Genomic DNA, 14,387 nt, shown 5'->3' with positions numbered 1-14,387 from the left:
TAGCCAGAGAAATGAGTCATGACAACCAAATATTATACTTCAACAGTAGGAAACACATTTAAGGTAGAGCCCCTTCAACCCCACATTGCTCAGAGCGGAGTCCAATGTTATTTAGGGAGCTGGTTAGTCTAGATGTCTTTGGGGAGCTGCTTACTGTAAATGTATTTCTTTAGGTGGCTGGTTAGTGTAGATTTATTTCTTTAAGGAGCTGGATGGTGTGGATCCTAAATCTGCATTCATCCAAGTCCGTCCTGAAACTGACGTCTTCAAGCGTCATAAATGTAGGAGAATTTCAATGGAAGGTTCCGCCGTCTCGGTCAAACTCTGCCTGAACAGCTGAGCGTGTTGCCATGACAACGCTCCTTCCCCGCCACAGAGTTCGGCTTCAATGACCAAGCTCCGTAGACCCGGAGAGTGGGAATGACTGCAGACTCCCATCTGTGTATGCAGACAACGCAAAAAGAAAAAAACATAATTGCCAAATGTAATCAAGGGCAATAAAAATGAGCAGTGCTTAAGCCCTTGTTGAAGGTAATGGGCCAGCGAGGCCGAGTATCAGAGCAGCTGAGTGACGACAGTGGTCAGTTTTAAATCGTCCACATGTCCTGGTGCTACAGCGTCCCCATACCTCCAAGGAACTCGCTAATGGCCTGGCCTGAGCGCACCCTCCACACCACCGTCCCCGAGTTGAACGTCTGGCTGTGTGTGGTGACCGAAACGGCCTTCATCTTCACGCCCGCGTCGGCGCAGTCGAACCTCCAGCTGAGCGTCCCACAAGGCGACCCCTCTGTCCTAGCGATGTACACCTGGGGACGACATGTTGTGCACCCACAAGCACGAACAGCAGTTATCAATATACAAGAAGGGGTGGTGTGTGGTGTGTGTGGTGTGTGTGTGGTGTGTGTGTGTGTGTGTGTGTGTGTGTGTGTGGGTGGTGTGTGTGTGTGTCTGTGTGTGTGTGTGTCGTGTGTGTGTGTGTGTGTGTGTGTGCTATAGATATTCAGCAACACTGCAGATTACCTCCCTGCCCGTGAATATAAAATGAAGTTTGAAAAAGAAAAGATCATGCCTCCAAAACGACGACCAACCATCTCAGCGTTCGCCACCTCTGAAGACAAAGTCCTTCCTCACACGCCACGCTCCCCAGCAGTGGATGACCTCATCGACGTGGGACAAGCATGGTCTGGCCCGCTGGGCAAAGTTAGCCGCACTGGAGCAGCCCCTTTTTGTTCCCTCTCAAGTCGGGGCTGGTGAACGGTTGTTCGCACACCTGGCGGACATGTGAACCGTCAGTGCTGATTCAGTGGCTGTGTGTCATCAGAAGTCATTTCACCGTTTGTGATGTGTTTTTCTAAGCCTTGATCACTGTCCAAATATTTATTTGGGCCGCTGCTGAACGTGTCACGTTATAAATATTTGAATTCTTGTGCCATTTAGATTCTACAAAAATGTATTTTAGTGTCTGGCCTCTTTTAAACTTGTACTGTACCTGGGGCACGGCCTCCCGAGCGCCCACCTCTCCCCTGGCTATCCTCCAGGCCAGCGAGCCGGATCCGCGGCCACCAAGGTCTCCCGCTTTGGGCTTCTTGGGCGAGATGAATTCCACCAGCTCAACGAGCAGCCGGTTCACCAGCTCCCTCTTCCTCTCTGGGCCCACGCCTTGCTGCCTCTTCAGTAAACACACGACCACAGAGGAATCAGCACTCGCTGACTCCATACACAGGAACCCACATCTCTACAGATTATGTTGGTGTTGCTACAGAAATAGCACGCCTTAGTAAAAACCACAAGCTCTTTATGAATAGGCTTCTCGTCCCAAAGAGACTCAACACCGGGAGGTTAGTTAGTGATTGAAGATTCATGAATTGATCGTGTTGAGACTTGATAAATGCCCACAGACCTGTTATTATGAGTTTGATAGTTTCCTCATGTGGTAAAATAAGAACTAACATGTACATCGTGTCATGTAGTGCAGCTACAGTAGAAGGCCATGAGCACATTTAGCAACCCTTCTATACAAGTGGTTTAAAGGCTTAAGAAATGTTTTGTACTGAATAACGATCATAATGAAAGGTACCGTGACATTGAGGCCGCTTATAGTGCGTAGCAGCCAGGCCTCTTGAACCTTGGTCCGTCTGGTCAGCACATCTGGGTGATTACAGGAATACCTCCAGGTCACATCCACCACCTGCAAGCCCAGAGACACGGCCCATCTGGGGTTACTGCCTCACCCATAATCATATGCTGGAATCAGGACTTCGATTAGACAGACAATATACGGCTCAATTGTATGAATAAAAAAACTGTCAGTCAAAACAAAACATGGATAAGCAGGCTTCAGTTAATATGAAACACAGAGCACGTCTGCCTTGTGTATGAAATGTCTTGACTAAATAAAGTCGACTGGTAAAAAGAGAGGTACATCAAATACATGTTTGACTATTGACAAAAGCCCAGGCCACTATATCTAGCTGGAGGTGTGGTGCAGAGAGGGAGGCAGCTCTCACCTCGTCCTTGGAGAAAGCCAGAATATAGGACAGCTTCTTCCCCCAGCCCACCTCGTACATCAGAGGCTTGTCACAGCTGTTCTCACACGGGTCACAGTGCAGCCAGCGCCGCTGGGCCGATGAGTACACTTCTGTCCACACGTGGTCTGGGGAGCCAGGAGATTGCCCTTTCGTTTACACTATTTAACCTGAAGTGCATGGCAATTACATTTTTTGAATGACTTCCAATGATGATATCCAACACCGCCTTTATTTCTAACCTGATCTTATTTTGAAGATCTAAATGTGTAATGCCAAGAGAAACCTCACCTGTACTGTCCCAGATATACCTGGCCTCCAGGCCCACGGCTCGGCAACACAGTGTGAAGCAGTTGGCCCACTCTCCACAGCGACCTCTTCTGGTTTCAAGCAACTTTTCTGGGTTGTTGTACCTGAACCATAATAAACCACAGTGGTCTGTATGTGTGGCTGTGCTCCAGATGACAAGGGGTTCACTGTATCCGCTGCCTAAATGACAACTATTTTCGTGTTGGACCGTCCAGTAAACACAGAGACACACCTGGGAAACCGAGTAGCAACATGGCAAGACTGACAATAGTGGCTCTCCACCCGCTGGGCTCCCCAGCGCGTGTCTTCAGCGCTCGGGTTCAGGGACCCCGCCGTCTTTGTTTCACCGCCGCACTGGCTACAAGGCAGGCAGTTCACCCAGGAGAAGAACTCCTTCTTGAACCATCTCAGCAACTCCATGACCAGAAAGTCCTCTTTTCCAAGCTTGCATTCTAAAGAAATTAAACAAAAGAAAAAAACACACAACATATAGTAATAGTTATAAATACCCTGCATGTTATTACCACTGTGCCGAGTTTGCAAAATCGACCTTCAATCATGGGGATATTTAAAACCAGGTATGAAATTGTTTAAATGTTATTGTTATACTACTTAGTATGCATTGAAGGTGAAAGTGAAAGTGAAAGTGAAAGTGAAACATGTCGGGTGTGATATTTAACAGATTTCAGGTCGGTACTGAAAGGGCTCAGAATAACATGTTTCCACTTTCCAATGTTATAGCTAGGTCTTCAATGTGGCTGCACCATCCAGCCGTTTAAAGGACTCCTTTACAAAATATATTCAGCCTAAAAGGTGGAACACAGCCCGTATATGCCGAGTCATGCAGGTCATCCAACATCCATTCTTTAATCTCTACAGCCAGAACGGTTTGGTTGTACCTGGATCACTTGCTTTAGCCACGTTTAACTTCTCTACAGCCGCTGCTGAGAGCTCTTCATAGGGGAGCTTACTCCTGGCCGTCTGCTGGAGCTCCAGGCTTTCGTACACCATGACATGTTGGTAGTTGGACTGCAGAGTCAAAAAGAAACCCATGCTGCCCACCTGCGAAGAAAGGAAGTTAAACATTGATTCTAACAACAAACATGCATCTTCAAATAGCTGCAATAAATGTATATAAAACATAGTTGAGAACATATACCAATGGGGATTCTGCTGAGGGAGCTGGGGTGCTTGGCAGGCTAGGCGTAGCAGCAGACACTGCTGTTGAAGCTGTGCTGGTGGTGGTGGTCGGAGGAGGATGCTGAGAAGACGGTCTACCCAGTCTCTGGTCCTTCTCCGCAGCTATGGACTCCCTTATGCGTCTCAGTTGGTGAACCGATGCGGAACTCGGGAAAACCAGGTGTGTATCGCCCTAAAAAGAGGATCATTATGTGTCGAGGCTCGTGGTTATCCTGCGCGCATCGAATAGGACATCCAGACTTTATATTGGCAACCAGATCTAGCGACGGTACCTCCTCGAAACCCATCTCGAAGAGGCACTCCACTGCGCCTTTAGTCGGCAGCAGTTTGGTTGAAAACTTGGCGTTGCCTATGCGGATGGATTTGTATTTGTCTTCGTTTGGATACCTGTAGGAGACACAGAGACACACGTTGATCACGTCTGATATCCAGACGATGACAGCTCGGCCGACAATCATCACACAGCACAGCTCTTCTTCAACCTTTACCTTAAGATGTTGTCTGCGTAGGTGATCAGCAGTTTGGCGGCGTCCAGGAACTCCGGGTCCGGGTTCTCCGAGAGGCTCAGCACTCCCGGTGACACAGCCATGGTCCAAGTTTATAACAGAGTTGTGATGTGTGTGTAGCGTCGACCAAAAAAAAAGTCGGACTTCAATTCCTCCTCACCTAGGGGGCCCTAGGCCCTGGTCCTGACCCAATAGCGCCTGAACAAAATAACTTGCAAAATAAAAAATACATAAATTTAAAAATAACTTCTTATTTTTAGAGATCTTTTAAATAAATACACCTACTCTGAAACATTAATCTGCGTTGCGCTACGATTGACTATAGAGAATAACTTTTAAAACAGGCGTTAACAGAGGTTGCCTAACGTTAGCTCGCTAGATCCCCGCTGTGACAAAGTGACAGACTGGGTAGACTGACATACTGGAGAGACTGACAGGTACTTTATCGTTTGGTTGTCAATTTATCGTCTAATCCCCTTCCACTTCGACCGCCAGAGACCCCATAATATGTCCGTTTTATTCATGTTTTGTCCAGGCTTCCCTATCGCGTGTCCACACATCAACAACGCACCGTTGTAAACAAGAGGTCGTGTGTGTGTCCAAGCCAAGTCTGGAGCCGTCCCAGCTCAACATGTCCTCCCCGCAGGAGGGTGGTGGTGACTGGCATCGGGGTGGTCTCTCCTCTCGGGACAGGCACGTCGCTGCCCTGGGAGCGTCTGATCAACGGTGAGTAGGTGGGATCGTTTGCTCTAGATCCGGAGGAATACAAGTCCATCCCTTGTAAAGTGGCTGCACTTGTGCCCAGAGGAAAAGGGGAAGGAGAGTTTGACGAGGACAGTTTCACGACCCGCTTCGAAAGTGGACGGCCCTGTCCCCAGGGATCGTGTGTGTGTGCTCTGGGTGCAGCACAGCTGGCCCTGGATGACGCAGGGTGGTCACCTCAAACCCCAGAGGAACAGCTGAACACAGGGGTGGCCGTGGGCATGTCCATGGTGGACGTGGAGGAGTTAAGTAGAACTGCAATTCTCTTGCAAACTAAGGGCTACTCCAAAGTAAGCCCCTTCTTCATGCCTCGCATCCTTGTCAACATGGCTGCAGGTCACATCAGTATAAAGCACCGTTTGAAGGGGCCCAACCACGCCGTGTCGACAGCGTGCACCACAGGGGGGGGCCCACGCCATCGGAGACGCCGCCAGGTTCATAGGTCACGGTGATGCCGACGCCATGCTGTGCGGCGGGGCGGAGGCCTGCGTGTGTCCTCTGGCCTTAGCAGGATTCGCCCGGGCTCGTGCCCTGGCCACCAAGTGGAACCACGCCCCCCACCTCGCCTCCAGGCCGTTTCATCCGGAGAGGGAGGGCTTCGTGATGGGCGAGGGGGCCAGCGTGATGCTGCTGGAGGAGCTGGGCCACGCGGAGAGGAGAGGGGCGCGGATCTACGCGGAGGTCCTGGGCTACGGACTGTCCGGGGAGGCCTTCCACATCACCTCCCCCAGCGAGGACGGGGACGGAGCGCTCAGGTCGGTGTTATACTCCACATCCTTGTCTCACTCAAACTCTGGATCCAAGGGAAAGGAATAGCTAAAGGTCCAAATGCATCCCATCTGACAAACGTTTTAAACTTGAATGCCGCTTGGGTGTGTTGAATGTTCACTAAATGTAGGATTATGGTAGGAAACTACTGAGGTTTTAATGGAGAATCAGCATTATTTTGCCTGCATGACTGTAACCAGTGTTGAAAAAAGCAGAGTCAATGAAGGAGCACATTCCGAGGGGAAACCCACGTGTCACTCATCAGCCCTCCTGACAGCCGCCCTCTGAAAGGAACCCCTTCATTCTTCCCATGTTTCAATAAGCCGGTTCCAAGTTGACCTTTGACCCCTAACGTTGATACCACTGAAGCTGTCATCTCTATATCCAGCAGACCTCATTATTTTTCTCAATTGAATTACATGTTAAGGCCAAGGAATTAATGTCACAATCAAAGTTAAACTTTTTCTTCCATATGAATGTGTGTACCATATCCTAAAGGAAGCCATTATCTGGCTCATGTAAAGGCAAAAGGTTGGGGATAGCAGGCAATGAGGCGTACATACTGAGGGACATTCAGTCACTCACTTACACCGTCTGGCACCCCTGAGATGAACCCTGATTACTCTGTTGACTCGAAATTGGCCCCTAAATAGAGTAATCCTATACCTGGCTCACCACATCCTGAGAGGAAGAGGCGGGAGGGCTTATGACGGCCACAAAGAATGGAGCCCTCTGCATTCTATCTCCCACTTAACTTATAACTACTTGTATGTTATGGTTAACTTGTTAATGCGATAGTCAAAGTCAAACAACGCCTGCTTTATAAATGTATTCCACAGTCACAGTAATTTAAATCACAGTAATTCACTGCTCTACATCTGCTAATGTTTAAGATGTCAGTACTTTACCTTGTAATCTACTGAGAATCCGGAGAAGGAGGATAAGTGCATGTGCAGTTAATTGGGAACTGGGGTCCGGGGGAAAAGGGGAGGGGCCTCATTTCTAGGCCCGATGCATAGGGTGTTGCGATTGGTCAGTGCATCTGGGAGGGATCCCCACATTTTGAAATCGAACCTGAAGCCTGATTCCAACTCCGGTTTGGTTGTTGATCGAGTGATGCTGAAGTGGCCCCCAGGCAGTCTGCTAAAGTGTTCCCCCCCCTCCCTCAGGTCCATGTCCGCCGCCCTCAGGAACGCCGGCCTGCTGCCCACGGACGTGACGTACGTCAACGCCCACGCCACCTCCACGCCGCTGGGCGACGCCGCCGAGAACGCGGCGCTGCAGCGTCTGTTCGGGGAGCACGCCGGCAACGTGGCCGTGTCGTCGGTCAAGGGGGCCACCGGCCACCTCCTGGGGGCGGCCGGGGCCCTGGAGGCGGCCTTCACCGCCATGGCCTGTTACCACGGCGTCCTGCCGCCCACGCTCAACCTGGACCGCACGGAGCCCGAGTTCCCCCTGAACTATGTCCCCTGCAGGGCCCAGCAGTGGGGGGCCCCGGGCCGGCGCGTGGCCCTCACCAACTCCTTCGGGTTCGGGGGCACCAACGCCACGCTGTGTCTGGCCAGCGTCTGACGACCATAGGACCATGATACATGAACATAAAACATGAACTAACATTACTGTAAGGACCTTATTTATCTCACGTATGTTCGCCTTTGTCTTATTTAGTTTTGTCTCGCAATGATGATGTAAAATAGTAATAAATATTTTTGAACATGCATATAATTGTAATCATGTTGGGGAGAGATTACCCTTCTGTCATTTGGTTGATAGCATATCAATACTCTGAGAGATGGATCACAGGATCTGACTTTATTGTAGAAGGACGCAGAGTGTAGCTGGGTGCAGATCTACCCACAGCATCTTGGTTAATGCTAGGTTTTGATTTGGCAGTAAAGTTTGAAGCTGAGGTTAGGGTTAGGGTCTGGAATTAAGATAAGGTACAAAGTTTGAAGCGCTAAAGTTAAGTAGGTATTGGTTGAGGTTTAGGAATTGTTTAGAGTTGCTGAAGTATAAATAGATAGGTTAGAAATATAAAAGTTAGAAATGGTTTCATAAGACTTTGGCCAGTTGTCAAATACCTTCACCTCCTCCATCTACAGGAGGTTCTTCATAGTCTAGCCTTACAGACCAGGACAATGCCTATCTGTTATAGAACCTCAGCTCTCAGCCTCCTCTGGTTCCCAGGCACATATACATTTGAAGAATATGAAATGTAAAAGAACTGTACCACCAGGGGGTGCTGTCGGACAGGCACCACGAGTACAGTCTGGTGGAGACAGTAGGTCAGATGATGGCTGTACAGTAGCACCTAGAGGTCCATTTAGCCAATAGGGCGCGACCTGATTGCACGGCCCTCCCCAACTAGACAACAGGCCATGAGGGGACGAACAACACACATCCTGAAAGGGCCTGGGTGGAGGAACGGAGGAAACCTCTTCCATTCCGAGGAGTCCGCCGCCCTGGAGGAGAAAATCAGAAAATCAGCCATATATACCTGGATAACAAGGCGCCGTGGCCTTCAGAGTGAGCGTGTTGTTATGTAAGGGGCTCCTCTATTGAGGCCTTCCTGGAAATAACAACGGTTATTGTGCAGAGGACAAGGTGCTCAGAGCCTCTCTAGTGGAGCTGTATCAGAGTATAGAAAGTCAGGTTAGGGGTTATAATAATGGGATTTTAAGCATGGTAAAGGAAGGATGGTGTTTGGAGAGATCCGGTTAGGCCTAACAGTATGTACTGTGTGTTGCAGGGGCGTCGATAGAGACAGTGCGGACGGGGCCATTGCCTGGGGCCCATGGAGCAGGGGGGGGGGCTGTAGAGAGCAGTTGGTAAGGCGGAGAACCGGCTCTTTTGAGGGATTCAGATTGCCACCTCAGAGAATAGCTGTTTCATTGACGCGGCCGTTTGCTTCATGTGCCCTCGCAACCCGAAAGGTAAAGCCAAAGATTTCCTTTTGTTGGGTAAAACAGCATCTATGGCAAAAATAAATGCTTATTTTTCATAAAATATCAAAACTATGAATAAACTATCGGAAGTGATTAAATTAAATTAATAAATTGTTATTTTCTTTGGTATTTTTGTCCCATGAAAATGATTGCTGGGTTATATATGATAAAGAAAAACTTATCTTTGGGACACGCCGGCCAGCAAAATATTTGATTTAATATTAGAGCACGCATTATCATGGGAAAGTACAGGCGGCAAAGTTACCAAGGATACATGTGAGACAATGAGTGAACAAGATTATTATAGGGAAACTTTCACATCGTGTGTTAATACAAAGGAAACAAAGGTGTGGGGGAGTGACCATCATGGAGAGTTTAGGATTAGCGGGAGAGGCCAAGTTAAACTGCGATACACAATGGGTGAAGTGGACATGTCTGCAAGTCTGCAAGCAAGGCTGCAACACAGATAAAGGAATCTCCATAACAAAGAAGTCAGTCGATTGGCATAGCCTGAGTATCAGACTTCGTGGCTACAATGGCAAATGCCAATGATATGAACACCTCTCAGTCAGAGAGAGGAAGTGAGGTAACACTGCGGGAAAGCATACAATTCCTTTTAAATTGACTAGTAATTATATTAACAAGGTCAATATAATTTGTATATCATTGTATATTATAGTTATGATCGATATTTCCACGACAACATGCAGTAGTCCGATGTCTAGTCCCTATTTGGTCATGTGACGGTAGCTAGTTTGGGTGCAAAAACTGAACGTCAAGACTGACAAGCTCAGCACATGCATTCAAACATAGAAGCAGCAGTAAGACAAGACGAGAGAGCAGAGAACCAGAGGAGAGGAAGCAACGCTCCCTAAATTAGATTTCGTTGGCTTTTTTATAAGAGTAGCCAGCCCACGTACGACCCCCCCTCCTGGCAGCAATGCAGCGGTCTGCCGGTAACGCAAGGAAGGGAGATAGAAATATAGTCCTTAATGATCCCATGTTAGGCTGTTGTGTTTGATCCACTTTTTTCACAATGATGAACGCACAATGGTTTTGATAACTTCCTCTTTGACCTCTTCTTTCTTTCCCAATAGCGCGAGTAAGCATTCGACTGGAGTCCAGCACATTGTTGGGAAAATATATACATCCAGTTGTGTGTTTGTGTATGCTTGTGTTGTGTGGTGTGTGCGTGAGTGTGTTGTGTTCGTGTGTGTGTGTGTGTGTGTGCGTGTGTGTGTATGTGTGTGTGTGTGTGTGTGTGTGTGTGTGTGTGTGTGTGTGTGTGTGTGTGTGTGTGTGTGTGTGTGTGTGCGTGTTTGTGCTCCTTAACAAGGGCCCTCCATATAGTAGTCCTAGAGCCCTTCATATCGTGGTCCTGGGGCCCTATTGGGCCCTTCATATAGTGGTCCTGGGGCCCTTCATATAGTGGTCCTGGGGCCCTTTATATAGTGGTCCTGGGGCCCTTCATATAGTGGTCCTTGGGCCTTTCATATAGTCGACCTGGGCCCTTCATATAGTGGCCCTGGGGCCCTTCATATTGAGGCTCTGGGGCCCTATTGGGCCCTTCATATAGTGGTCCTGGGGCCCTTCATATAGTGGTCCTGGGGCCCTTCATATAGTGGTCCTGGGGCCCTCATATAGTGGTCCTGGGGCCCTTCATATAGTGGCTCTGGGGCCCTATTGGGCCCTTCATATAGTGGTCATGGGGCCCTTCATATAGTGGTTCTGGGGCCCTATTGGGGCCTTCATATAGTGGTCCTGGGGCCCTTCATATAGTGGTCCTGGGGCCCTTCATATCGTGGTCCTGGGGCCCTATTGGGCCCTTCATATAGTGGTCCTGGGGCCCTTCATATAGCGGTCCTGGGGCCCTTCATATAGTGGTCCTTGGGCCCTTCATATAGTGGTCCTGGGGCCCTTCATATAGTGGCCCTGGGGCCCTTCATATAGTGGTCCTGGGGCCCTTCATATAGTGGTCCTGGGGCCCTTCATATAGTGGTTCTGGGGCCCTATTGGGCCCTTCATATAGTGGTCCTGGGGCCCTTCATATAGTGGTCCTGGGGCCCTTCATATAGTGGTTCTGGGGCCCTATTGGGCCCTTCATATAGTGGTCCTGGGGCCCTTAATATAGTGGTCCTGGGGCCCTCCATATAATGGTCCTTCCTCACCACCTGGCCTGCTGTCTCAGCCTCACCATACACTTCACACACTCAGTGGTTCTTGATGAAGACTTTCATAACGTTAACGCAGAGCAGAAATCGATGATTAATCACAGGGGGATGTCTTTCTTTCTTAAGGCCATTTTTAGAGATTTCTTATTAACTCTTGTGGATGTCATGTACAGCTAATGAATAAATAAATTATTCATCTTTCTTTTAATTTGAAAACCTTCGACAGAGACAAATGTGGTGGAGGAGCCTGAGACTAAGGAAAGCCCGACATCTTCTCAGGGAATATTTCTGGCTCCAGGATCTATCTCTTCCGTCCAACAGATCTGTCTCCCTGCTGGTGGGTGTGTGTCAGAGAGCTCCCAGCTCATCAGTGTTCCCTCAACGCTCTGGATTATCCTCTCTTCAGGAACACTAAATACATGAAGCATGTTGCATTGAAGGTGAAGTAGGCACGATTTAAGAGTGAGTGTGATTCTATAGCGATGCCAGAGCCATCCGTCGGTGATAGTGAATAAAGTGCTCTTGGAAGAATAGTGTTTTGAGTTGACTGTGCTTTAATCATTATTAGACCATTTCGATTTCCGGCCGCTGCTGGCTAATTTCTGACCATTCGGGACATCTCTTGGTGAGGGAATTCATTTTGGCGTTAATCACATTCACGTACAACGCTATGTCATAGCTCCACCTCAATCGAAGGCACTCCAACAGGGAGTGACTTATATATATATATCTTACTACTATAATAGCAGGCCTGTCGGCGCAGTTACTCAAGTTAGTCATGTGCACGTGTGCCAAGCAGCCTGCAGCTCACACACACACACACACACACACACACACACACACACACACACACACACACACACACACACACACACACACACACACACACACACACACACACACACACACACACACACACACACACACAAACAGCAGGCGCACGCATACATACACCGCAAGCACGCACATACACACCGCATACTCACACCACACACACACACACACATGCACAGAAACGCACACACGCGCGCACATGCACACGCACACACACATACGCACGCGCAAACACCGCACGCCAAGAGAAAGGCAGCGACACACTCGCCGAGGTAAGACGTTATGTTTTCAGACATAATGCCACCGCCATCGACACACGCGCAGGTAAGAACAAACACACACGCGCACACACCGCAGCGACACTCGCCCAGGTAAGACATTATGTTTTTAAACATAACGACTCCGCCATCGACACGCGAGCCCATGTAAGAACACACACACACACACACACGGTAGCGACACACTCGCCCAGGTAAGACGATCTGTCCATAGACTGTAGAAATTGCGGTAAAAGAAGAGAAGAGACGATTTCTAACCTCGACAATCAACGGCAGGTCGTTCATTTTGTCATATAAAAAACGTTAAATTCAAACATCGCACCGACCGGCATATCAACACACAAGTGACGTGTTCTCAAAGAGACAGGGTCACTACAACACATTGAAAATATGTCAATAACACAGTATGGGGAACTATGTCTATAGAGTCCACCGCAATACTACACTTTGTTGCTCAAATGTAATATTACTCTCCTCCTTGAGCCTCCTGAAATGTCTTTACACTATGTTGCTCAAACTTAAAGGTCCCATGGCATGCTTATTTATGGATGCTTTAATCTAGATATTGGGCCCCTAACACAGTATTTGAAGACGCAAATCCCGAAATTCAGCCATGGTGCAGAATTACAGCTACTACGAGCCAGTCACACATTATGCTTTACCCAAACGCGCCGTTTAGGTGTCTGTAGCTTTAATGCAAATGAGGAGGAGGAGGCGGGTCGAGGAGGAAGGTGGGGCTGTGGCCCTGAGCAGTTTGCGGCCACGGTACCATGCGCTCTGTTTACAGTGGATTTATAACAATGGCGAGGCGCACACAGCCTTTGGCCGTGTTCTGTAAATATTCTAGAACAATCCGGGTGATCCAGCGGGAGTCCTGGAGCTCTATATCTAAATAATATCATATTATTCATAGATACTGTGGCAACCCGGCACGGTGAGCGAACCACCTCCTCCCAAACAGGACACAACTTTGAGGGGAAAAAAAACAAAAAGGCATGTTTAATCTAAAACATAACACAAAGTCTCTCAAAACACAAAAGAACGTAAAACCTGGGAGGAATCAACGGTCCCATCCGTCGTGGGTGGAATCCCGTCACCCACGAGGACCGGTCTCTCCGTAAGGAGCCACATGGCTGGGAGAGCACCGAATGAGTGGAGAAGCAGGCTATTTAAGCCCTGCTTCTCCACCTGTTCCATAGGTGTTCCCCCTGACCTTAATTGGCCCGGGCCGGGTTCCCACAATACCTATATCATATAATACCTATTGTGACGGCCAAAAGCTGAGTGCACCTCCAGACGATATCGCAAATCTCAAACGACTGCGACGGGTTCTCCGACATCTCTGGTTCTTCCACGTCCACATCAATCTGAAGTAGACTGAATCACGACATGGAGGAGATAGGGTTTGTTGCCGCGATTTTCTGCCACCAGAGCCTCGCTGCCGAGGGACCGGCGCCTCGGCCCCGGGCAGTGGGCAACGCTTAGGCATAATTGTCCAAAGTGTGAAAAATATATACTACTTATTGCATTACAGCAATGATGTGTCCGGTTTTATTTGCCTGAAGATATATCCCAATATGTTTTATTTTTGTAGTTTCATGGCAACTAAGACTATGACAAAAATGACCGACAACGAGCCCAAAACTCCTGACTGTTTTGCTTGGATGGTTGAAAGGGTTGAAAGCCCTTGCAAAGGATTTGAAAAAGCGCCTCCTCGAATTGGAGCCTAAATTCAGTACCTTGGACTACTCGGCAACACTATATCCTCGGAAATCTGTAACTATTTTTGCATTACAAAATAAGACTTTAAAGGTGAACTGAACTGAAATAACCAAAAGACAGTATTCTGAGTAGCCATAGAAGAAAATAACACTGCAATGTTACAATACTCAAACTGTTCACGGGCATCATACTGATCACAACGTACATTCAGACGCCTTAAAAGCACATTAAGGTTTTTTAACTTTGACTACTGCTTATGATCTAGCATTGATTCTCGTGTACATAATACACTCCTAATTTGGTTTGTGGCAATGACAGATAAACAAAATGAGACCTTGTGTAGGTCTTCAAGGAATGTGTAGTTTTT

At 48.3% G+C, this 14,387-nt stretch overlaps 2 protein-coding genes across 2 annotated transcripts; one reads left to right on the top strand and one right to left on the bottom strand.

The window, feature by feature from the left end:
• Nucleotides 1-247: 247 nt before the first annotated feature.
• On the bottom strand, nucleotides 248-4,648 carry ngly1 (N-glycanase 1). The gene is given in 12 exon segments (XM_056582361.1): nucleotides 248-396; nucleotides 398-438; nucleotides 629-806; nucleotides 1,358-1,669; nucleotides 2,078-2,188; nucleotides 2,508-2,653; nucleotides 2,817-2,938; nucleotides 3,067-3,286; nucleotides 3,734-3,896; nucleotides 3,994-4,206; nucleotides 4,307-4,421; nucleotides 4,523-4,648. Coding segments are annotated over 12 exon segments (1,845 nt in total). The 5' UTR covers nucleotides 4,624-4,648; the 3' UTR covers nucleotides 248-273.
• Nucleotides 4,622-8,265, top strand: oxsm (3-oxoacyl-ACP synthase, mitochondrial). The gene is given in 4 exon segments (XM_056582360.1): nucleotides 4,622-4,650; nucleotides 5,076-5,706; nucleotides 5,708-6,057; nucleotides 7,240-8,265. Coding segments are annotated over 4 exon segments (1,413 nt in total). The 3' UTR covers nucleotides 7,643-8,265.
• Nucleotides 8,266-14,387: the final 6,122 nt, after the last annotated feature.

Source organism: Gadus chalcogrammus, chromosome 22, assembly GCF_026213295.1.
Source record: "Gadus chalcogrammus isolate NIFS_2021 chromosome 22, NIFS_Gcha_1.0, whole genome shotgun sequence".
Classification (NCBI taxonomy): Eukaryota; Metazoa; Chordata; class Actinopteri; order Gadiformes; family Gadidae; genus Gadus; species Gadus chalcogrammus.
This window is presented reverse-complemented; position numbering and strand designations above follow the sequence as displayed.